General features: G+C 39.3%; 2 protein-coding genes across 10 annotated transcripts in view; one reads left to right on the forward strand and one right to left on the reverse strand.

Annotated features, from left to right (window-relative positions):
- pik3cb (phosphatidylinositol-4,5-bisphosphate 3-kinase, catalytic subunit beta) overlaps positions 1 to 26272 on the forward strand; it is a 198411-nt gene that overhangs the window by 164580 nt on the left and 7559 nt on the right. For 6 of the 7 annotated variants that reach the window (XM_069896666.1, XM_069896665.1, XM_069896667.1 and 3 more), the window contains 4 exons: positions 5522 to 5600; positions 7581 to 7748; positions 14321 to 14444; positions 25465 to 25610. In XM_069896666.1, the coding sequence (XP_069752767.1) occupies positions 5522 to 5600; positions 7581 to 7748; positions 14321 to 14444; positions 25465 to 25610 (517 nt within the window). Of the gene's footprint in view, positions 1 to 5521; positions 5601 to 7580; positions 7749 to 14320; positions 14445 to 16874; positions 17652 to 25464; positions 25611 to 26272 lie in introns of those variants that run through there. The other variant, XM_069896670.1, reaches the window with a different exon arrangement.
- LOC138742378 (tripartite motif-containing protein 42-like) overlaps positions 1 to 26272 on the reverse strand; it is a 62798-nt gene that overhangs the window by 17169 nt on the left and 19357 nt on the right. The gene's annotated exons all lie outside the window — the stretch shown is intronic.

Genomic DNA, 26272 nt, shown 5'->3' on the forward strand with positions numbered 1-26272 from the left:
TTCAGGGAAAACAAGCTGAGATTATTCTGTCCTGTCACAGGTGAAACATTCCATCCCAGACACTAATCTGGTGGATTTCTTCTGAAGCATCTCCAGCACATATTGCATCTTTCCCACTGTGTGAGGATCAGAACTGTTTTCTGGCTGTGGTCCAACCCAAGGTTTTGTAAAGTTATACCAATGCCTTCCTTGCATTAGTACTCAATGCCCTGGCTACTGGAGGCAACCATCCCATATGAAGGCTTCACTATCCTACTGATCTTTCTGCTACCTTCAGAAATCTTTTGTCTTGTTTACCAAGGTCCTCCTATTCCTCCATATCACCACGGAGCCAAGCATTCATGTTATGTTCTATCACAAAATGGATCACCTCATTCTTTCATCCATCAGGATCCATTGTCTTTCCTAAGTTAACAGGCATATAAAATCATTTTGTAGCCTAAGACTATCAACAAAGTCACCAATTTTAGGGTCACGTGCAAGTTTACTAATCAAACCTGCAACATTTCTATCCAAGCTATTGTATATTTCAAACAGCAAGGGCCCCAAGTCTCTGTGTTGCACCATTACAGGCTTCACATCACAAAAGCCATTATTACCCTCAGCTTCCTGTTACCAAGGCAGTTTTGATCCAACTTGTCTTGGATCTGTAGGCTTTAATAATGTGCACCATTATTAATAATGTGCACCATTATTAAAGCCTGTCTCTCCCTCTCTTAATTCCTTGATTTTCTGCATGACTGACTGTCTCTTCCCATGTTCTTATTTGGAATCTCTATTCCTAATGCCACATCCACACAGAACTGAAAGATGGACATCCATCTAGACCACCAGAAAATAAAGTGCACAGAACCTTCTCAAAGAGAGAAGAGAAAAGAACTTGGGGCACAAATTAGAGTGACTATATTTTTTCTAAAAGTAGGGCAGTTTGTTTAAAAATGAGTGGAGGGAGTACTGAGTAAGTTATAGATACGTACAGGTTAAACTTGGTCTCAGTCCCTTGAAGTAAAATAGATTTGGTGCGAGTGTCAAGAGATTTACGTGGGACCTGAGGGGAATCTTTTTCAAACCGAGTATCTGGAACTGTGGGAGAGAAAATGCGGAAATAGAGGTGCTGACAGTATTTAAAAAGTGTCAACCCAATGAGCACTTAAATTGTCGAGTCGTAGTAGGCTACTGCCAAGTACTGTAAGATCGGACTAATGTGGATTGATGCCCACTGGCCAGTGTGCAACAACGGGGTCTGCGCCCAAGATGGCGGTGCCTATGATTGGCAGCAGCCACAAGGGGCTGCAGGCTCTGGGGAAACAGAGGACTGATGCAGGGCAACAGAAAACAGGGAGAACACTCCATGTTTGAATAGAAGCAGAGGGGATGACCCCACAGGACAGTGGACCAGTGAGGGGTTCTGAGGCTGAAGAACACACAGGCGACTCAAGGTGAGGAACCCACACGTGCTGCGGGTTGCTGGCGACTGCTGTCGAGGAATTCACACCAGGCTGCGGACTGCTGGAGATTGGCTCACAACTAGCCGAAGGGGTACCAGATATCAGAACTGGGATGCAAGAGGGTGCCGAGGTTCGGTTGTGAAGTTCGGGTTGAATGATGTTTTGGACTGGACTCTGTGAGGCTGTAGGAGCGCTGGAAGTGACTTCATGGACTCAGTGACTCTGAGAGGACTCTCTTTTGCTTTTCTTTCTCTGACTGTAGGAGGTGCTTTGGGCATTTTCTGCTGATTGAAAATCTGTCTGCCTTACAGAAGACAAAAACAAATTTTGTGTAATATTGCACTGTCTTAATTACATGTCAATACATTGAATTTTGGTTGTAGTGGGTCAAAGAGCCTGTTTCCATCGTGTATAAGGAGCCATGCTCAACCTTTTTTTGCTGTGAGCCCCTTAAGATTCTGCTGAAAGCTTCTGGAGTAAAATTTTGATTTGTACATCTCTCCTACTGACCACACACACCTCCCCATGCCCCACCCATCTTGTTTGTCTCCACTTCTTCATTACCCACCCCACTTGTCCTGCCCATTTTCCCTGATGATTGTTGTACCTGATCCAATTACAGTAGCATAGTCTTCTCAGCAGCTTTATTTTGAAATGGGTGTGTGAGGGAATTCAAGAGCTGATGGCCGAAACAAATAAGGCTTGGGTGTGGTAGAAGGCAACAGGATCGGAGAAGGACGAGTGCTGATGTCAGAAAGTTGCAGGGTTAGAGGTGGAGAAGGCCACAGATTGATTTGTAAAAACAAAATGGGAACTCTTAAAATCATTATTTGTGTCCATCAATCTCTCTGAACAGATCTTCCCTCATGATTTTCGGCCCATAATCACATGCAATTAAGGATAAGCAAACTATTACATTTTTATTTCTTTTGAAATGCAAGTTCACTATTTTGACACCAACTTGGTAATTAAACAATATCAAACGAATATGAGATGATGCCAAATTCAATAGGCAACTGCAGTGAACGAAAGTAAATAAAGACGTCTGCAGATGCTGCGGAACCAGTAGAGTACACAAAGGTGCTGGAGAAAGAAAGCCCAGCAGATACTGCAATATCCATGGAAAGCATTAGGCAGTTGACATTTCAGACTTTGGTCCCAGACCTGAAACGTCAACTGCCTCCTGCTTTGAATGGTGCAAGCCCTGCTGAGTTCCTCCAACACTTTTGTGCATTGCACTGCAAAAGGGACAATTCAAGCTTGGACATGCATGAAAAGGGAACACCGCAAAAGGAAAAAAGTTTCTGGATCAAGGAATACAAAGTTTGAAAAGTGTCTGTGTTTGAAATGTAGAGACAGTTCCCTTCATGATCATAATTTTACTAGTTTACACTTTGAATTTTATCAGACTGATCAGCCGCAAATCTTCAAAGCTTCAAACTTTACATTTTATAGCTGCTCACAATTGGCTGTTTATTCCAATTCCAAGTGTGCTGTCAAGTCAGGAATTTGGACTATGTTCAAAGCTGTTCATTAGTTCTTATTTTTGAAGGATCATTTAAAGATATAACTATCTGTTAATCTTGCTTTTGATTTTCTTCCTTTAGTGATTGAAAGCATTTAAATGGAAGAAAGCATTCAATATGCTCAATGTGCTCAAGAGAGCTTGTGCATGATTGTATAGATGAATAATGTGGATCATGTAGCTTGTGAGGACTTGTAGGAGTGAGCAGAGATTCAGGTTACACAGCTCAGCAGTAGGATCAAGTTCTCTATCTTAAGATGATACTTCAACTTAATTAACTTATATGAAATTTTTTTCTATTCTTGGCTAAATTCATAGTGAACCTCAAATTACCATGTCATGCTAATGTTTGTTTTTTCAAAACATTTAAGACCGTTGCTGCCATAATTCAACACATTATTAAAGTAATGAGTTTTTTAAAAATCCAAATGGCAAGTCAGGCACGTATGGACTTGAATACCATGCTTTCTGACAACGTGACTGGAGCTCGTGTCTTTCCCCGTGATGGACACGAATGATTTTAATAAAACCCCATTGCTTGGCTCAAAAAGTAATTCACCACTTAGCTCACTGTTAGCCTGATAAGAATCTTGAAAACATTATGTGTACTGAAGCAGAACTGCCTAAGTGCAGTAAGATGAGGTGCAGAATTATTTGCATGGTTAATGGGATCAGCTAACTGGATTGTAAAAGTAAAAGGAGTCATAATGATGAGAATGGATAGTGGTGGTAGAGGAAGGGTAATTGTGTGTGGCTGTTTCTTTTTTAACCCTCCCCATTTGTGATTTTTGATTTGTTTCAATGAGGGGGCATTGTGTGATTAGCTGAATTAATTGGCTGAGCAGACAACAATGCTGTAAAATAAGTGCAGAAAAGAGACTCTAACCAAGTCTGGCTTTCTGGTTTGGAAGTATAATGGAGGTGAAAGAGATAACTGATTTGTTGGTTTGTCTGCAAATAGTTGGCTTCCTTACACCACCCACTTCCCCAGGAAAATCTTTATAATCACTGATTTCTTTTTGAAGTAACACTATGTGAAACAATTTGTCAGTTGACTTGCTGTGGTCACAGTGACATGACATGCAGAACCTTGTGATCCAAAATCCAGGAATGGAACCAAGAATCTGTGTGGGCTTAGAACTTGTATTTGAAGTCAATGAAGAAGCAGCATTTAACCACTAAATGCATTTTATTTAATCATTGTTGCAATTGGGTAAAAGAGGGTTTAATCCTAAGACTGACAGCTTGACATACTCAATCCCACAGGTTCGCAATATATTTTGGGTTAACTCAAGGCCAGTTTGCAGGTTTAGGTAAGAAGTGTTGTATGAGTACCGGCAACATCTTCCATGTCACCTCAGGAAAGATGGTTTTCTTGCTTGATTTGTTCTGCATTTAAATGGCCAAGTGTTGAATACATTCACATGTATAAATTACTCTTTCTTATCCCAACTTGAGGCTTTGTGGGAAAAAAAAGAGTAGAACAAAGAACGATGCAAAGTGATGTCAAATCTCTTTTTTAAATAAGTTGTGTCTCAGTGTGTTTGGTCCAGGGGAGGTAACTGCCAAAGCCCTTTGGCCCATCCAAAGGTCCTGGTTGATACTCAATGACAGAAAGTAACATAAATTAGCAACACTTGTATTCAAGCCATCTATTCACTTACTTAAGAGTGAAACTAAATGGATTGAAGTGTGGGGCAGTGCTTGGAAACCAAGATGTCTGTTAGAGTCTGCCAATGGGAATACATCTCCACGTGTTCCATGTGGTCACTGTAGGGTTACGGCAAGTTTAATATGACTTAAAAATAAAACTGTCAGCGGGTTCAAATTGGGTATTGCCCCAATTTAAAGCCCTCAGTTATAGAAGAATGAGATGAGAATTTAAATTTCTGAGCAGTGAAGGGTATACTCAAAATACTGGCACTTAGAAATTTTTATTTTAATGAGCCAGTAGTTGCACACTGAATCTGCAAGTAAACACTTGTACTTATCGATGAGCAGAAATATGAATTTGGAATGACAGGGAGGAAAAAGTAGTACTTCCAAAGGCTCTTCTCTCATTTCCTCAAATGATAAACGGTTAAAGTTTTGTATTAATGTTACTTATTCCGTGATTGATTCAAGACTTAAATTGATGCCTTAAAGTGCAGTAGCTCTTGACAGAGTCTGCTCCTTTTTTCTTAACCCACCATTGGCAGTGTTCCAGGTTTCATTTCTAAAGTCTGAGAGCCCAAGGTTTAAGAACAGTTTGAAAGTTTATGAAGGGCATTAAAAAAAGTACCACCTCCAACAAAAGGAGCAGCCCCTTCCATAACTGTGCATTTATTGTCACCTAATTATGGCTCTGCATCAGAAAACAAAAGTCAGGCCATTTTGATACTGTGTATAATTGAGACAACTTTTGTTTCATTAAACTGTCATAGAAAACAAATGAAAATTAAATCAAAGATGGTAAACGAATTGAATAGCCTATCTGTATTTTTTTTGGTGCATCATTTTCAACAACTTATCGTCCACGGACTTGCTTTCTCGTTCCTGCCGTTTTCAGATCTGAGACAGGACATGCTGGCTCTGCAGATTCTGCACTTGATGGACTTGCTGTGGAAGGAGGCAGGCTTAGACCTCAGGTAGGTCTCCCACAGTTCACTTCCTTCGGCTGCCTTTCAACTGCCATAACTTGACTGTGACAGAATGTGCTTGAACGTTTCCAGTTATTCCATTTGAAAATGTGAAGCACATTGAAAGGAAAACATTGAGCGGAAAAAGGAGGCAGATTAGGCCTTAAGGCATAGTTAGCTTTTAGAGTAGTGCATATGGGTTCATTATGTGGTACCCTGGTCTTAACTTTGATGTGTTCACTGAATTGGAGCACGCTTTTTCCTGAAGATGAAGTTACAGCCAGTATGCTCTGATGCATTCTTAAAGAATTTAATCCATCCACAACAAAGCAATCTCAAGTATTGTAGAGTTAAATATTTTATTCTTGAGTGGGGAGATCATTAAAAAGCAATTGAATAACTTTTTATTTAAAGTTAAATTACCCATTATGTGGAACGTGTATCACTTTGGCTCTGCAGCCTGTTTGGGGTCTAAAGTAAAAGCTTTTGAGATGAAGAGGAATGGACCTGTTTATTAAAGCAAGCGACAACATTTGGATGGAGCTTGTGTTATAAATTTCAGTAATAATATGTAATAGCCCTGCAAAGGGAAACATCAGTAAATCATTTTAAAATGCAGTTAAAGGAAGGAAAAAGACATCTTATTGCCAAAAATTGCTTGTAGATCTGTCAGTCATTTGTACCAAATCTGCAAAAATTCAGCAATCAAATTGTTGATAGAAAGGAGCAGGATGAGATGGACTACACCCTGAGGACATGTCCTCAACTTGACTCCTGTCAAGCTGCCTTTCTAACCAGGATGTTTTTTTCCCCTTGTGTTGACCCCATTGACCTCAGGGTCTAAAGAATCTTTCATCACAGTTTGCTTCCAGAGGGGAAGTGGTTGGAGGTGTGCCCAGTAGAGTTGCAAGGAGGGCAAGTTATAGTACTCTGGAACTGTGTCAACACACCCTTTGAACAACATGTAGAGAAGGGGTTCAATTGTTATTCATGACAATATGAGCATCACTTCCCTTTTCAGTATCACAGGCATTAATTGGCTTTATTGCCTTCCTTATCCCCTTCCCAATCTCCCACAGCTAAACCATTTATTTCAGGAACAGGCAGTTTTATTTAATGTATTGATTATGTTTATTCTTAACAGATACTTTAGATCAAGTCTCTTTCCCTAAAGAGAGAAGCAAAGTGAATCTGAAGAATTGTTCCTATAAACCTGATATAAATCTCCCATTCTCAGTTTTGTTCGATTTGGAGTAGTTTAAACAAGGGATTATTTACTGCAAGCAGGGCAACAAATGTGCTCTACAGCATCGGTCTTAAATATGGAAATATCATTTCAGATGGACAATGAGGGGTTTTAAAGCACTACTGACTATTGTTGATCTACCGGAAATTTGGACACCAATAACACATTTTCATCCCGAATAGGCACACAAATTTGTTAAAACGTTAGCAGCTGAAGGTAAACTACTTGCCAAATAGGTATTTGATATTCCAGGTTTTAATTGTTTGTATTTTCCTCTAAACTGAGAGAAGCCACAGAAGTATTTGTGTGCCAGAAAATCCAGGGGGAAAAATAGATGATCTCCTCCACATCTGGAATCTGTAGACTTCCTTGGCCTTGCTGCAGTTTTTAAATTCTGAATGAGGGTGTGGAAACAATGCAGCGCCATCTGTTGATCTTGTGTGGAGATCTACCAAAAATCTAAGAATGTTAAAGCATTTTCTTCATGGTAGCTGCTTTTAAAAAAAAAATCCCACTCTTGGTTTAGCTATTGTTTCCTTTTTGCACAATATACTTGTTGTTTATGGACTAGAGATGTCCATCAAAATAGGCATCCTTCATCAGCCTGTGAGATGACCACAGCACAATAATGCTGCTTATAGGATTAGCGTCAATGAGTTCTCGATGGTTGATGCAGACTTGAGGGTGAAAATAAAATTGCCTCCTCTTTATCATAAATATAGCCTTTTGTGTTTCTTTTTCAGAGTTGTGCCTTATGGCTGCCTTGCAACAGGAGACAAATCTGGTATTATTCAAGTGGTTTCTGCTTCGGAAACAATAGCCAATATCCAGCTTAACAACAGTAATGTTGCTGCTACTGCTGCCTTCAATAAAGATGCATTACTGAACTGGCTTAAAGAGAAGAATTCTCCGTAAGTTTTCATTCCTTATTTTCAGTGTCCAAAGAATCTGTAGACGATCTTGTGAATGTGCATTATTGAATTCTTCCTTGATCTCCCACAAAATAGTGTCCTCACTGGGAAATTTTCTGACAAATATAGTTTGGATATTTCTGAGCTCCCTCTCCTATTTGTGGCTTGATTTAAGAGAATAAACAGGGGACATTGAGACTATAGCCCAACAAGTTGTCCTTATCCAAATTCCATGCAAGCCAATTCGATAATGGATAATGGTAGTTTTAGGGAAGAGCAAGGAGAGGCCTAAAGTTGAGGTTCTGGATTGGAAAAGAGCAAATTTCGAAGGAATAAGAAGGGATTTGGGGAGTATTGAGTGGGACAGGATATTTTCAGGTAACGATGTTAATGAAAAATGGAGGATATTCCAAAAAGAAATTTTGAGAGTACAGAGTAGTTATGTCCCAGTGTGGATCAAAGGAAAGGCTGGAAGTCATAGGGAGGCTTGGTTTTCGAGGAATATTGGAAATTTGGTTAGGAGAAAAAGGGAGGTGTACAAGAGGCATAAAGAGCAGGGAGCTGAGAAGTTGAAGGAGGACTACAAGGAGTGTAGAAGGAATCTTAAGAAAGAAATTAGAAAGGCCAAAAAAAGGCATGAAGAGGCTTTGGCTGACGGAGTAAAAATAAATCCAAAGGGTTTCTATAAGTACATTAAAAGTAAAAGATTAGTGAGAGATAAAATTGGACCCCTTGTAGATAGCGAGGGTAGGTTGAGTGAGAAGTCTGAGGAAATGGGGGAAATTTTGAATGATTTCTTTGCCTCGGTATTCACTAGGGAAAAAAATGTTGAACCAGTTGAAGTAAAGAAAAATAGTGGGGAGGTCATGAAGCATACAAGGATAACCGAGGAGGTAGTGATGGCTGTGTTAAAAAAGATAAAGGTGGATAAATCTCCCGGACCGGACAAAATATTCCCTAGGACACTCAGGGAGGCTAGTGGACAGTTAGTGGGGCCATTAACAGAGATATTTAGGATGTCACTGGCCATGGGGGTGGTACCAAAGGATTGGAGGGTGGCGCATGTGGTTCCTCTGTTTAAGAAAGGGTCCAAATGCAAACCTGGGAATTATAGACCTGTAAGTCTGACGTCTGTGGTGGGCAAGTTGATGGAAAGTGTTCTGAGGGATGCTATTTACAAATTTTTGGAGGTACAGGGATTGATAGGGAGTAATCAGCATTGTTTTGTCAGGGGTAGATCATGCTTGACAAACCTGATTGAGTTCTTCGAGGGGGTTACAAAAAAGGTTGATGAAGGGAAAGCTGTGGATGTTGTCTATTTGGACTTTAGTAAAGCTTTTGACAAAGTTCCCCACAGGAGGTTAGGAAAAAAGGTGGAGGCATTAGGTATAAATAAGGAGGTAGTGAAATGGATTCAGCAGTGGTTGGATGGGAGGTGTCAGAGAGTAGTGGTAGAAAATTGTTTGTCCAATTGGAGGCCGGTGACTAGTGGAGTTCCTCAGGGTTCGGTCCTGGGTCCACTATTATTTATTATATATATATTAACGATCTGAATGTAGGGGTGGAGAATTGGATAAGCAAGTTTGCGGATGACACAAAGAATGGTGGTGTTGTGGACAGTGAGGTAGATTACCGTAGATTAAAAGGTGATTTAGGAAGGCTGGAGGTGTGGGCTGAGAAATGGCTGATGGAATTTAATACAGATAAATGTGAGGTGCTACATTTTGGAAAGGCAAATTTAAATAGTTCATATACATTGAATGGTAGACAATTGAGGAGTGCAGAGCAACAAAGGGATTTAGGAGTGATGGTAAATAGTACCCTCAAGGCTGATACTCAGGTAGATGGTGTGGTGAAGAAGGCATTTGGAATGTTGGCCTTCATAAATCGGAGTACTGAATTCAAGAGTAGGGAGGTTATGATGAAATTGTACAAGGCATTGGTGAGGCCAAATTTGGAGTACTGTGTACAGTTTTGGTCACCAAATTATAGGAAAGATATAAACAAAATAGAGAGAGTGCAGAGAAGGTTCACGAGAATGTTGACAGGATTTCAGGGTCTGAGTTACAGGGAAAGGTTGTGCAGACTGGGGCTTTTTTCTCTGGAGCGTAGAAGATTGAGGGGGGACTTGATAGAGGTGTTTTAAGATTTTAAAAGGGACAGACAGAGTAAATGTGGATAGGCTTTTTCAATTAAGAAAGGGGGAGATTCAAACTAGAGGACATGGTTTAAGATTGAAGGGGGAAAATTATAAGGGGAACATGAGGGGAAATTTCTTTACGCAGAGGGTGGTGGGGATGTGGAATGAGCTTCCGGCAGACATGGTCGAGGCGGGATCATTGGTTACATTTAAGGAAAGACTGGATCGTTACATGGATAGGAGGGGACTAGAGGGGTATGGACCGGATGCTGGTCAGTGGGACTAGGAGGGTGGGGATTTGCTACGGCATGGACTATTAGGGCCGAACTGGCCTGTTCTGTGCTGTAAGTGGTTATATGGTTTTATGATTATAGCAAAATGAGAGGAAACCCTATCTGGTTAAGGAAAAAAAAAACATTAAATGCTGAATCTTTGTGCATCATTACTGAGGGAGTGCAGCAAAGATTCAGAAGAATGCTTTATGGTATGATACGTTTTTTTCAGTAGGAGGAGTAGTTAATCATTTAGGGTCTATATGCAAGTTTAATGAATGGGAGACTTCATTGAAGCAAAGTATCATAGGGTTTGACAGGATAGATGAAGGGATAGTGTTTTATAGGTTAAGCGGTCTAGAAGCCAGAGCCTCAAAATTACTGGTATGCTGTCTAGGACAGAGATGAGAAATAATTCTTTACCCATGAATCTTTGGAATTTTCTTTCCAAGAGATCACTGAGTGTATTCGATGTTTGCCATTAAAGGAAGTGAAGGATATGAGCCTCATGCAGGAAAGTATCACTGGAAACAAAAGATCACACTCAAGCTTACTGAATAGACACAATGATCTATAGGACTTGCTTCTGCTTTTCATATACTATCCTACAGACAACGTGTAGAGATCAGCTCGTTGAATATGATCAGGGGCAAACAGCACAGAAACAAGCCCTACATCCATGCCAGTTAAACTAGAAAGTTTGCAGATGCTGTGATTGTCATGCAATGCCTGCCTGCTTTTTGCTCCTACATTAACGAAGGGCTCAGTTCTGAAGTATTGGTTACCCTTACTCCTTATAGATGCTGCGTGACCTGCTGAATTTCTCCAGCACTTTTGTGAATTGCCATACATCCATGCCAAACTCTTCGCCCTTCTGCAGTGATTCCATTTTCCTTCACTAAGCCTGTTTCCTCCAATGTTTTGGTCTATTAAATAGTGTGATTGCATGTAATTCTACCATCACCACCTCTTGCAGCAGGTTCTAGGTATAGTCTATCTTTTTCAAAAAAAAAGACCCATTCCTCTCACAGTATACCCTTCTTTGTGGATACCCTAACAATGGGAGGAAATGGGTTCTAACATTCCATTCTATCCATACCTCTTACTTCAAGCCTCAACTATGAAGGCAAGCATGCCATAAACCTTCATAACCCTATCTCTTTCCAATGCCTGCATTAGAGAGCTATGAACTTGAACCCCAAGGTGTCATTTACTGTCTATGGTGTCCCCTTGTTTGACTTAATCCCTGACTTAAAGGGATGAAATTTCATTTACCCACCATTCCATCTGATCTTTATTCTGCTGCAGCTTTAGTTACCAGTAATCTTCCTCACTTTTCACAACACCATCAATTTGTGAATTCCACCACAAACTTCATAATCATGCCCGTACATTTAATAGATACCATGAACAAGAATCCTGGCATCAATCCCTGCAAAACATTCATGGTCACATACTTCCAATGGGAAAAGCATCCCTTCAGCACAACTCCCCGTCTCAAGCTCATTTAAAATCCAATTAACCAACTTGTCTTGATTGTATGGTTTTTAACATTAAGGACCAGGTTAACACAGGAACTTGTCTATTACCTACTACAATGTCTTCAAGCTTCTTAGTTACCTGGTGATTTTATTTAAAAATACTGCAACCTCAGGGTCTGTGCCCAAGATGGCCTTGCCTATGATCGGCAGCAGCTATGTGGAATTGCAGATTACCGGGAAGTGGAGGACTGGTGCAGAGCACCAGAAAATTAGGAGACTGTCCCCTGTTTGAGAAGGAGAAGCAGAGGAGATGACTCACGATGGACCGGTGAGGGGTTCTGCGTTTGAAGAAACACTCACCCAGGTGGTGCTGTTGATGACTTGGGGCAAGGAACCCATGCAGGCTGTAGGTGACTGGAGTTGAGGGATTCACACAGAGCTACAGTCTGCTGGAGACTGGCTCAAGATTGGCTGAAGGAGTACCAGATATCAGAACTAGGATGCGAGAGGGTACTGAAGGGTTCCTGGTCGGAGGTTTGGATCTGGAGCTCGGGCTGCGTGGCTGCAGGAGGTGAATCCATGGACACACGGTAACTCTGAGGGGACTCTTTTGCTTCTCCTTCTCTGACTGTAAGAGGCACTTCAGGCAATTTCTCGCAAACTTGCCACAGCAGATGAAAAACAAATTTCATGCAACATTGCACTGACATTTTTTTACATGACAATAAATTGAATCTTGACTGAGACATCAATAAAAATAGAAATGCTGGTGGTGCCATCTTGTCAGGCAACATCAATGAAATTGTTATCGATTCTGATTGAATATCCATCTGAAATTGCCCTTTCCACAGATGTTGCCTGACGGTTCTTCCAGCAATTTCTGTTTTTGTTAGAGATTGCCAGTATCTGCAGCTTTGTAACTGGCTACACATTGCCTCAAGCTAAGTACTCATTACAGCCCCAGATAATGTTATTTTTAAGATATACATTCCCACTTTATGATGCAGAATCCCTTTGCTGCATTTTTCATTTTTTTCAAAGGACATTGCAGTTACGTTCCATTTCATCTATTGAAGGCAAGAACTTTATTGCTGGTGCAGGACTTGATGTGACTATGGGAGTCAACAGGATTCCAACTCCTCCCAAGCAATACATAGAAACCCAAATGTTTTATTGAATAATGGCAGATTTGTTCTCTGGCTAAGTGCCATGGTCTCTGCACAGTAAACATGCACAAAGCGAAATAAAAATCATTGATCAGAATAGACAATAGACAATTGTGAAAATATTTCAGATGAGCAGAAGTATGGGGTGGCTTGTCTTTCTGCCTACAGTTTTAAATAAATTCTTGTGCACATTTGATAAAAATAACTAAAGGTATTGGAAGAATTTAGTAGAATCTTTCGACAAATCTATTCATTTTGTCCATGGCAAATCCTGACTTGCAGTAATGTTTTCCCACAAAACAGATGCCTTTGTGGAAGCAGTCAAATTGAACATTCAGTTCATGGATAAAGAGTAGTAGCTGAAATATACAGCGAGTTTACTGCTGTCAAAATGATTTTAAACTATTGCTTTCTCTTGATGTCAAATTTTTGTAGACTTGTGTCGCTGTATTTTCAAAGAAAATCACTTTGGTGACAATGACCAGAAACCTATTGAATTACCATTTAAAAGGTGTCTGGTTCACTGATGTCCCTTGGAGAAGGAAATCTTCAGTCTTCAAATAGTCAGCCAGTTTGTAAATTTAAATGCAATGTAATTGACACTCAACTTTCTCCAAAACAGCCTAGTTTACCACTCAGGCTAAACAAAGATCAGCCCAGCCTCATCAAAACTGCAGTCTTCCTCACTAGCTTCTGGAACTTTATATGAGATGCATGTTAGTTAACAGCCCAACATTACCATCATTTGAGAATTATTACTTCGACTAAGGTCAATTTCCTGGCCTATTGCTAGATCTGGGTGAGGACATCATTGGATAGTCAAGGGTGAACCTCCTCGTTGATTCTGGTCCTTGGTCTTTGGCATCAGGTCAAAAGCAGGTGGAAATTTCCAGTTGGTTGCTCTCCCCCATCAAATTAAGCTGTACTGCCCGCTGATGTACATAAATTGGAAGCAGCTTCGAGGGCTTCAAGAGTAGTTGCCAAATCCTAAGGCAAGGTTCAGGCAGACTGGATTTCAGGAAAACAGTGAGAACCAACAGGGGAAAAAAAGTCTTCTGGCTGATCTAACGTATTGCAGTTGAATCCGTTTATTTAATATGTGTAGGAATGGCCATTCAGGTTGTGTGAAGGTAAACAGGGCAGCACAGTTAGCACAACGCTGTAATAGTGCCAGTGACTGAGGTTTGAATCCAGTGCTGTCTGTAAGAAGTTTACAGGTTCTCCCAGTGTCTGTGTAGGTTTCCTGCAGGTGGTCCGGTTAACTTCCACCCTTGAAAACATACCAGAGTGTTGGACAATTGGGTGTAATTGGGCAGCACAGTATTGTGGGCCGATAGGCCATCTTACTGTGCTGTATGTCTAAATTTATATTTATTCTCTGTAAGGCCTGTCGGGCCTACTCAGTGGGCCAACCGTTTCGTATTTCCAGTGATAATTCTATTTCTACACTTATCAATAATTTAAAAGAAACCAACTGATGAGTTTTCTTTTCTCATGTTCCACGTGGCTGCAGGGATGCTCTTGAGCGAGCAATTGAGGAGTTTACTCTGTCGTGCGCTGGCTACTGTGTAGCAACCTATGTACTTGGGATTGGGGACAGGCACAGTGACAACATCATGGTCCGAGAATCTGGTCAGGTATGATTCAATAGTATTTGCGAAGCAGTGGAATAGTCATTCTGGATAGAATCAGAATGTGACTTAACCAAATATTGCTCCTGTTTGACTAATATATTTTACATAACTATTTCGATATTTAAATGTGGGCTGCGCTTGTGCGATCAAATAGTTGTTCATTTAAATTTGTACAGCAATACTTTAATTGTTAAAAAATCTTGCATCACAATTTACTCAATACAATGGACAAGAAGAGAATGATTATTTACTTGGTCTGAATAATTGAGGAAGTAGAATCTTTATAAAATCCAACTAGAGCATAAAATGCGTTCAAATATCTTGTATTAATATTCCATTTTGTTTTGTACTCACAATGTTGGTCTGGATGTTGTTGGATCCATGCTGCCTGAAGGTCCCCACAAACTATTAATGATATGGGCCAGATTTAAAGCACAGAACACCACAGAGAACAGGCCCCTTGCCCCATAAATGTCTACACCAAATATGATGCTGAATTAAACAGCATCTCTCCTGCCTGTATGTGACCCATACTTCTTCATTTTCTGCATATTCCTGTGTCTATTTAAAGGCATCTTAAATGCTGTAATGGTTTCTGCTTCCACCACTACCCTGGCAGCTTGTTCAGGCAGAGACTGCTCCATTTTAAAAAATTGCCTCACGCATCTCCTTTGAACTCCTCCCACCCCTTTCCCTTAAATGCACGTTTTGGCCTTGGGAGAAAGATTCTGACTCTCCATCCTATTTATACTACTCATAATTTTATAAACTTCTCCAGAGAGAGCAAGCCAAGTTTGTCCAACCTCTCCTTTATTGTTTATACCCTCTACTCCAGGCAACATCTTGGTAATTTTTTTCTGTACCCTTTCCAAAGTCACCACATCCTTCCTGTTGGATGGATCATTCTTGCTGTCAAGTAGGATGATGAGGCCCCAGTGGCAATTTGGCTGTAAATTATATATTGTAAAGTCCTAGCCCCTAGACTTCCCCCAATTTTGTGGAAGAATGTTATTTAACTGTTAAAAATTGAAGATTTTAAAATTAAGAACTGTTTTACTCAAAATTTTTAAATGACTGGCTGCTTATCTTGAAACTATGTTCCCTTGTTTAAGACTCTCCCTACTGCTGAAAACAGCTCAATATCAACCTTGTCATACCCCCCTCAGAATCTCGTGGTTCAATAAATCACTTCTGTTTTCTTTGGAGAATAATAACTCCAAAGAATACAAACTAACCAGTCTTGCTAGAACAATCCCCTCATCCCAGAAATTAGCCCAGTGAATCACTTTTGAATGCCTCAAAAAAAAGTATTGCCTCACTAACATGCAGTACTTAGAATTGCAATAAAACTACTGCTAGTTTGTTGTGCAAATAAGATGAGGGTTGCTGCTGGGAAAGTAGGTCGAAACAGCACCTGACAACTGGTTGCTGATGGTTCCTGGACATTTGTTTCACTGTTGGGGTTTATAGTCCACTGAGCATTGGACAAAGACCATTGTCAGAACTAAAGCCAATGTTCTATTAGCCTGGTTCTGCGAAATTGGTTCCAAGTTGTGAAACCTATTGCAGTTATGCTTCAAGTCAAACTTCATATTAAATAATTATACCTCAAACCATCAGTAAAGTCCCAGCACTTGTGCACTGAAAGCTAACGTTGGTAAATAGAGATTATCCACTTTGGAAGAAAGAAATTGAAAGACCAGATTATTATTTAAATGGAAAATGTTTGCAACATGCCATCATGCAAAAGGATTTATGCTTCTGCATGAATCAAAAGGTTAGTTTGCAGGTGCAGCAGGCTATCAAGAAGGCGAATGCAATGTTGGCCTTCATTGCTGGAGTGATTGAATTTAGGATCAGGGGGGTTATGCTGGACCTCTACAAAGTACTGGTGAGGCCATTCTGGTCTTCTTACTTGAGAAAGGATGGATAGCTTTGGAGACTGTGCAGAATAGGTTCGCTGGATCGATTCGAGAGATGAAAGGATATGAGGAGAGATTGCATTGTCTGGGACAGTACACTTTGGAATTTAGAACAAGGATCTTATGGAAATCTATAAAATTATGAAAGGCATATATAGAGGTAGGTAAGTTTTTTTTCCATTGGTGGGGGAGACCAGAACTAGGGGACATAACCTCAAGATTCATCGTAGTAGATTAGGACAGAGATGAGGAGGAACTTTTTCCCAGAGGGTGGTGCATCTGTGGAATTCGCTGCCCATTGAAGCAGTGGAGGCTACCTTAATAAATATATTTAAGACAAGGTTGGATAGTTTTTTTTTACATAGTAGGGGAAATTAAAGAATATGGGAAAAGACAGGTAGGTGGATATGAGCCTATCATCTCACTGAATGGCACGACAGGCCAGATGCCTGCTCCTATTTGTTATGTTCTAAACTGCCATGTTTACTTTCCCATTGCATTCTGACTGTAGACCTGATGTGAAGTCTAGCAGCGAGGCTACAGCATTTCCAGCACTTCAGCTAGAGAATCTGCTTAAGGAATTTGTGGCAATTTAGACCAAGAGCAAGTCCATTCATTTCATGTGTTACAAGAAACAAAAACCCCAGGCAAAGTATGGAAAATACAATCTTGTTTTAAGGTGGAAATTTTTAATCATTCTTGAACACCTGTGACATTCTGAAACAGTTTTCATGTTTTTTTCATGGATGCGGCAGATTGTACAATTGCTCGAAAATCTGGTAGCATCATACATGAAAAGATGCAACACGCCCAGGACCTAATCACTGAAGGACATTTTTAAAAAAAATAAGAGCACAAATAGGCCTTTTTGGCCTGTTGAGCTTGCTTTGCCATTCAATGTGATCATGGCTGATCTGATGATAGGCTCATTTCCACCTACCTGACTTTTCTCCATGAGCCATAATTCCCTTTCTATGTAGAAATCTATCCAACCTTGTCTTAAATATATTTACTGAGTTCACCTCCACTGCTTCAATGGGTAGTGAATTCCAGAGATTCATCACCCTCTGGGAAAAGCAGTTCCTTCTAATCTTCTGTCCTAAATTTACTACCCTGAATCTTGAAGGTATGTCCCTTGATTCTGGTTTTGCCAACCAATGGAAACACCTACCTCAATCTTCTCTATGCCTTTCATATTTTAATATTTCTCTAAGATTCCCTCTCATTCTTCTAAATTCCAGCATGTACAGTCCCAGATGACAATCTCTTCTCATAGCCCAACCCCTTCTTCCCTGGTATCAACCTAGTGAACCTCCTCTTCACAGTCTTCAAAGCCAGGACATCCTTCCTCAAGTAAGGAGACCAGAACTGCACACAGTACTCCAGATGTGGTCTCACCAGTACCTTGTACAGTTCCAGTATAACCTCCCCAGTCTTAAATTCAATTCCTCTAGCAATGAAGGCCAGCACTCCATTTGCATTCTCGATAGCCTGTTGTACCTGCAAACTAATCTTTTGCGATTCATGCACAAGTATTCCCAAGTCCTGTGCTCAGCTGCATGCTGCAATCACTTGCCATTTAAATAATATTCTGGCCTTCCATTTTCCAACATCATACTTCCACTGCCAGACACTTCCCCACTCACTTAAAGCAATCCATATCTCTCTGCACGCTCCGTATCCTCTGCACAATTTGCTTTCCACTCAATTTAATGTTATCAGCAAACTTAGATACACTACACTCTGTCTCCTCTTCCAGATTGTTTATGTATATCGTGAACAGTTGCAGGCCTAACACTGCCACTCTGCTTACCACCGATTGCCAAAAGAAAAACATCTCTGTACCTCAACTCTCTGCTTTCTATCAGTTGACCAATCCTCTATCCATGCTAATACATCACTCCCAAATCTATGCATCCTTATCTTCTATATGTCTTTTATACGGCACCTTATAAAACGCCTTCTGGAAATCCAGGAAAACAATATTCATATGCTCCCCTCTATCTATCATGCTCAATATATCCTCAAAGAACTCAAGTAAATTTGTCAAACAGGAACTGCCTTCACTGAATCTATTGCTGCATCTGCCTGATGAATCAATTTCACTCCAAGTGCCTTGTTATTTTTTTCTTTAATGATAGCAAGCATTTTCCCTAATTAAAGATGTTAAACTAACTTGCTTATACTTCCCTGCCTTTTGCCTATATTCTTTTTTGAATAGTGGTGTCTTCCAATCCATTGGGATTTTCACCAAAGCCTAGATTATAACCTGCCATTTCTTTCAGTACTGTGGGATGCATTCTATAAGGGCCAAGGGATAGCTTTAGTGATAGCTATTACATTCCAGTCCTCACCCTCCATCACATCTATAACATTCATCTTTGGCATGGTCGATGTGACCTCCACCGTGAATACCGACACAAAATAGTCATTCAAAGCCTCACCCATTTCCTCATGATCCAATATCAACTCTCCCTTCTCATCTTCCAAGAGTCCAACTTTCACTTTATCCACCCTTTTACACTTTATATAATTAGAAAATGGGGCCTCATGGCTAGTGTAGCGATTAGCGTAAAGCTGTTACAGTGCCAGCGATCGGAACCTTGGTTCAAAACCCACAATGCCAATAAGGAGTTTGTACTTTCTCTCCGTATCTGCGTGGGTTTTTCTCCCACCATTCAAAATGTTGTAGGTCAATTGGGTGGATGGGCTCGTGAGTCAGTTACTGTGCTGTATATCTGAAAAAACAACTTTTTACTATCTGTTTTTATATTTTGTACTTATCTTTTCTCATAATCTATCTTCCCTTTCTTTATTGCTTGCTTCGTGTTTCATTGTTTCTTCTAAAAGGCTTCCCACTGTTCTTACTGACTTTGAAAACACTAACTTTTAGTTTGATGCTTTCCTTGATCTCCTTAGTTATCCAAACCTAGCTGCCCCCACCGTTACTGTCCTTGCTTTTAACTGGAATATAATTTTGTTGAGCGCTGTGAAAAAATCTCTGAAAATCCTCCACTGGGTCTCAACCATCCCTTCATATAGACTGCTTTCCCAGTTTACCCTAGCCATCTTCTTCCTCCGATGCCTTTGTTTAGGCATAACACACATGATTTAGACTGAACTATCTATTTGTATGAGAAACTCACTCATGCTGTGATCACTTTCCAAAAGGATCCCAATCTATAAGATCGGTAATTTTACCTGTCTCATTGCACAGGACCATATCACTTTCCAAAAGGATCCCAATCTATAAGATCGGTAATTTTACCTGTCTCATTGCACAGGACCATATCACTTTCCAAAAGGATCCCAATCTATAAGATCGGTAATTTTACCTGTCTCATTGCACAGGACCATATCCAAGATAACATGATCCCCTGAAGGTTCAGTAACATGTTGTTCAAGAAAGCCATTCTATGACGTCCTCCACAAGGTTCCCTTGACCAGCCTGATTCACCCAGTCTATGTGCATGTTTTTTTTTGTTTTTTTTTTAATTTTTTTATTTTTCACACCATAAATCACATTAGCCATGATGTATACTTTTTCTTTTTCACACATATACAGTGATTTTTTCTCCCCCCCCCCTCCCTCCTCCCAAGCCATCCCCCCACCCCCCCCCCTCATCCATTTTAGGTATACAATCTAGGTTGCATTAAACCCGTCAGACAATGTTGTCATTCAACAAAAATACACCAGAAATTCTACTGAGTCCATTCTTTTCTTTCCTTCTCCTTCCATCAACTTAGGTAATGTTTGTCCCCGGTAGGTTTTCGCTATTGTATTTAATGTAAGGCTCCCATACTTGTTCGAATATTTCAATATTATTTCTTAAACTATATGTTATTTTTTCTAATGGAATACATTTATTCATTTCTATATACCATTGTTGTATTTTCAAATTATCTTCCAATTTCCAGGTTGGCATAATACATTTTTTTTGCTACGGCTAGGGCTATCTTAACAAATCTTTTTTGTGCATCCTCCAAATCAATTCCAAATTCTTTGTTTTTTATGTTACTTAGGAGAAAGATCTCTGGATTCTTTGGTATATTGTTTTCTGTTATTTTATTTAATATCTGATTGAGATCATCCCAAAACTTTTCTACTCTCTCACATGTCCAGATTGCATGAATTGTTCCCATTTCTTTTTTACATCGAAAACATCTATCAGATACTGTTGGGTCCCATTTATTTAACTTTTGCGGTGTAATGTATAGTCTGTGTAACCAATTATATTGTATCATACGTAACCTCGTATTTATTGTATTTCTCATCGTTCCAGAACATAATTTCTCCCATGTTTCCTTTTTTATCTTTATATTTAAATCTTGTTCCCATTTTTGTTTAGTTTTACCATTTGTTTCCTCATTCTCCTTTTCTTGCAGTTTAATATACATATTTGTTATAAATCTTTTGATTAACATTGTATCTGTAATCACATATTCAAGGTTACTTCCCTCTGGTAAACTCAAATTGCTTCCTAATTTATCTTTCAAGTAGGATCTCAGTTGGTAATATGCCAGCGCTGTATCTCCAGTTATATTGTACTTATCTCTCATTTGTTCAAAGGATAAGAATCTTCTTCCTGAAAAACAATTTTCTATTCTTTTAATCCCTTTTTTTTCCCATTCTCTAAAGGAAAGGTTATCTATTGTAAAAGGGAGTAGCTTATTTTGCGTCAATATTAGTTTTGGTAATTGATAATTTGTTTTATTTCTTTCTACATGAATCTTCTTCCAAATATTGAGGAGATGATGTAATACTGGAGAAGTTCTATGTTGTACCAATTTTTCATCCCATTTATATAATATGTGTTCAGGTATCTTTTCCCCTATTTTATCTAATTCTAATCTCGTCCAGTCTGGTTTTTCCCTTGTTTGATAAAAATCTGATAGGTATCTTAATTGTGCGGCTCTATAATAATTTTTGAAGTTTGGCAATTGTAAGCCTCCTTGTTTATACCATTCTGTTAATTTATCTAGTGCTATCCACGGTTTCCCCCCTCTCCATAAAAATTTCCTTATTATTTTCTTTAACTCTTTGAAGAATTTTTCTGTCAGTTGTATTGGCAATGCCTGAAATAAGTATAATATCCTTGGAAAAATGTTCATTTTAATACAGTTTATCCTTCCTATCAGTGTTAGTGGTAGATCTTTCCAATGCTCTAAATCGTCCTGTAATTTTTTCATTAGTGGATTGTAATTGAGTTTATATAATTGGCCTAGATTTTTGTTTATTTGTACACCTAGGTATCTTATTGCCTGCATTTGCCATCTGAATGGAGATTCCTTCTTAAATTTTGAGAAATCCGCATTATTCATAGGCATTGCTTCACTTTTATTTACGTTTATCTTGTAACCCGACACTTCTCCATATTCCTTCAATTTCTTATATAATTCTTTTATTGATAGTTCTGGTTCTGTTAAGTACACTATAACATCATCCGCAAATAAACTGATTTTATATTCCCTGTCTTTTATTTTTATTCCTTTTATATTATTATCTATTCTTATCAATTCTGCTAGTGGTTGTATAGCTAGCGCAAACAATAAAGGTGATAGTGGGCATCCTTGCCGCGTTGACCTGCTTAAGTTAAATTGCTTTGATACATGTCCATTTACTGTCACTTTCGCTAACGGTCCCTTATATAATGCTTTAATCCAATTAATATACTTCTCCGGTAAACTGAATTTTTGCAATACTTTGAACAAATAATTCCATTCTACTCTGTCAAAGGCCTTCTCTGCGTCTAAAGCAACTGCTACTGTAGGTGCTTTATTTCCTTCTACTGCATGAATTAAGTTAATAAATTTACAAATATTGTCTGTTGTGCGTCTTTTTTTGATAAATCCAGTTTGGTCTAAATTTACCATTTTCGGTACCTGTTCTGCTAATCTGTTTGCTAATAGTTTAGCTATTATCTTATAATCTGTGTTTAGCAAAGATATTGGTCTATATGACGCTGGTGAGAGTGGATCTTTCCCTTGTTTTAGTATTACTGTAATTATTGCTGTTTTACATGAATCTGGTAAGTTTTGTGTCTCATCAATCTGGTTGATTACATCCAGGAGGGGCGGTATTAATAAGTCTTTAAATGTTTTGTAGAATTCTATTGGAAATCCATCCTCTCCTGGTGTCTTATTATTTGGTAATTTTTTTATTATCTCTTGTATTTCTACTGTTCCAAATGGTTCTGTTAATTTATTTTCCTCTATTTGTAGTTTTGATAGTTCAATTTTAGTCAAAAATTCATCTATTTTCCCTTCTTTCCCTTCGTTTTCAGTTCGGTATAATTGTTCATAGAATTCTCTAAAGTTTTCCTTAATTTCTTTTGGATTATATGTAATTTGTTTGTCTTTTTTCCTTGATGCCAATACCATTTTCTTAGCTTGCTCTGTCTTAAGCTGCCATGCTAGGATTTTGTGCGTTTTTTCACCTAGTTCATAATATTTCTGTTTTGTCTTCATTATATTCTTCTCTACCTTATATGTTTGTAATGTTTCATATTTTATTTTTTTATCCGCCAATTCTCTTCTTTTAGTTGTATCTTCCTTCATTGCTAATTTTTTTTTTATGTTTACTATTTCCCTTTCCAACTGCTCTGCTTCCTGATTATAGTCCTTCTTCATCTTGGTTACATAACTTATTATTTGCCCTCTAATGAATGCTTTCATTGCGTCCCATAGTATAAACTTATCTTCCACTGATTCCGTATTTACTTCAAAATACATTTTTAATTGTTTTTCAATAAATTCTCTAAAATCCTGTCTTTTAAGTAGCATGGGGTTTAATCTCCATCTATACATTCTTGGAGGTATGTCCTCTAGCTTTACTGTCAATATTAAGGGTGAATGGTCCGATAGCATTCTCGCTTTATATTCTGTTTTTCTTACTCTATCCTGCATACTAGCTGATAACAAAAATAGGTCTATTCTTGAGTATGTTTTATGTCTAGCCGAGTAGTATGAGTATTCCTTTTCTTTTGGGTTTTGTTTCCTCCATATATCCAAAAGTTTCATTTCTTGCATTGATTTAATTATAAATTTGGTTACTTTGTTCTTCCTGTTAATTTTTTTCCCCGTTTTATCCATATTTGGATCCAAATTTGGATCCAGTCTATGTGCATGTTAAAGTCTCCTTCGATGACTGCTGTTCATTCTCTGCATTCCTCCAATATTTCTTGGTTTATTGGCTGTGCCACTGTAAAATTATTATTGGGTGGCCTATAGTCAACTCCAACTAGTGTTTTATCCCCCTTTACTATTCCTATCTCTACCCAAATGGACTCATCATTTTGCTCCTTAGATCTTGCATCATCTCTTACTATTGCCCTGATTTCATCCTTAACTAAAAATGCTACCCTAACTCCCTTACATTCCAGCCTGTCCTTCCTTATTACCTGATATCCTTGGATATTTAATTCCCAATCCTCTCCACCCTGCAACCGCGTTACTGTAATGACCGCTAAATCAGTCCTTTGAACTGATTTGTGCCACAAGTTCATTTACCTTGTTTCGAATACTACGGGCATTCAGATAAAGTGCCCTTATACCCATTGTGCTTTTAAAATCCAGTAATCTGTCTCTTTTGTACTTGACTTTTATCCCCTCTACTCTTAACTTTTCTTTATCAATCTCTCTCCAACCTACTACCCACCCCCCCCCCCCCACCTATTTAGTTTAAAGCCCTGACCACAGTCCTAATTATGAGATTCGCCAGAATCCAGGTCTCATCGTGATTCAGATGGAGCCCATCCCTTTTGAACAATTTATTCCTTCCCTAATACTTCTGCCAGTTTTCCATGAATTGGAACTCACTTCTCCCACACCAATCCTTTAGCCACGCTTTTAACTCTCTAACCTTCTGGATTCTGTGCTAATTTTTACATGGCTCAGATAGTAATCCAGATGTTTTCACCTTTTTGGTTATGTTTTTTTCATTTGGTCCCTAGCTCCTCAAATTCCCTTAGCAGAACCTCTTTCCTGATTTTACCCAAGTCATTGGAACTCGCATAGACCATGACAACTGGATATTTCCCCTCCCACTACAAATTCCTCTGCAGGTCAGGTAAGATGTCCCAAACCCAGACATCAGGCAGGCAACACAGCTTTCAAAATGCTCTATCCCTGCATCAGAGAACTTTGTCTATTCCCCGATTACCACAACATTTCTCTTCTCTTCCCCCACTTGAGTGGGTTTCTGAACCACAGTGCCATGGAGAGGTTGCTCATCGTTCCTGGACTTGTGAGACAAGGGCTGAGGCTCCACCAACACTCTCTTGAATCCCGCTATCTGCCTCACTCGCAGTCACACCCCTTTTCCCCTGACCACAGGCAGAGTTTGAGGCAGCTATTCTAATGGGTATGACTGTCTCCTGAAATACAGTGTCCAGGTATCTCTCCCCCTCCCTGATGTGTCTCGGTGTTTGAAGCTCAGATTCCAAGTCATCAATTTTGAGTCTGAATTCTTCCGGCAACCAACACCTGTTGTAGTTATCATGAACTACAATGGGGTTCACCTGCTCCCACATCATGCAGCTACAACCCTTCACCTGATCCTGCATGCCTACTTTATTTAATTACCTCTAATTTGACTTAAATATATAACCTCTAGAAAAAAAACCTTTAAATGCTCCACCTCGCCAAATCCTCTCAACCCAAAGCCTCAAAGTCCCACTCCTACAATGAGGCACTCTCAAAATGGCTGCTCTTCACTAGCTGCGCTGCTTGAACTTTCCCTCTTTTTATTTGTTACTGCCCCTTATCATAACTCATGCCCACCAATCACCGTCCTGTTTTAACATTTAAATTGTCCCTTGCTCCCTTTTTAAAGTTGCTTCCCCAAAGCATGGTCCCAACACTCTAGTTTGCCGAGTTATTCTTTCCATGACAGTCCTGAAACTTCCCAGTGGTCAAGTCTCCACTCCTTTTTTTAAAAAAAAAGTTGTTTACCCAAAGCCGCATCCCAAAAGGCTAATACTCAATGGTAAGTTGACAACAGTGGATATGTGGAACATAAACATGTACTCAACGCAAAAATCTCAGTGTTAGAAGCAATTTTAAGCCCATAATTTTATATGCAATTTTTTCCCCTCCCAAAGCTCTTTCATATCGACTTTGGTCATATCCTTGGAAATTTCAAATCCAAGTTTGGGATTAAGAGAGAACGTGTGCCTTTCATTCTTACCCACGACTTTATTCATGTCATACAGCAAGGGAAAACTGGAAACACTGAAAAATTTAGCAGGTAAATAACTGGTCATGTCATTTATGTTGTAGCTTTAAGAATGTTAAGAATAACAGTAGCTCTGGAAATGTTTTGAGTTTCTTTTCCGCATTCTGTCAGCTGGCTAGCATTGGCCTCAGTTCCCTACTTCAATATCCTTTCCTATGCTAATCTTGTAGAACCTAATAATTGTGCCTTGCATGGGACAGCTGTAATTTGTCATGTTAATACCAAATGTTATAATTTGGTATTATTTAGTATTTAACTATATTTAAAAAATCTACCTTGACTGAGCATGGCAGCTCACCTTTTTGTATTTGTGACTTATTCTTGAGCAGATGGTTAACCAGCTTAATAACAGTTTGAACAATGTCTTTGACTGGTGTGTGCTGAGTTTATCCAACTAGTGGTTTCATAGGATTCCCAATGTTGTTCATAAAGTGGAACATCACAGTCAGCCAGGACCAAACTCTTACCAACAGCAGAATGGAGAAATTGGAGCAAATAACAAACATCTGGCAGATCATTATGTCTGGCTCAGCTACTCTTGGTTTAGACCAGGAATTGGTAGATCAGCTTTTATTGTTAAGAGTTTCACAGTATAAGAATAGGCCCTTCAGCCCAATTCGTCCATGCCAAGCAAGTTGCCTACCTGGGCTAACCACAAATGCTCATGTTTGGCC

The sequence above is a fragment of the Narcine bancroftii genome, chromosome 9 (genome assembly GCF_036971445.1).
Source record: "Narcine bancroftii isolate sNarBan1 chromosome 9, sNarBan1.hap1, whole genome shotgun sequence".
In the NCBI taxonomy this organism is placed as follows: domain Eukaryota; kingdom Metazoa; phylum Chordata; class Chondrichthyes; order Torpediniformes; family Narcinidae; genus Narcine; species Narcine bancroftii.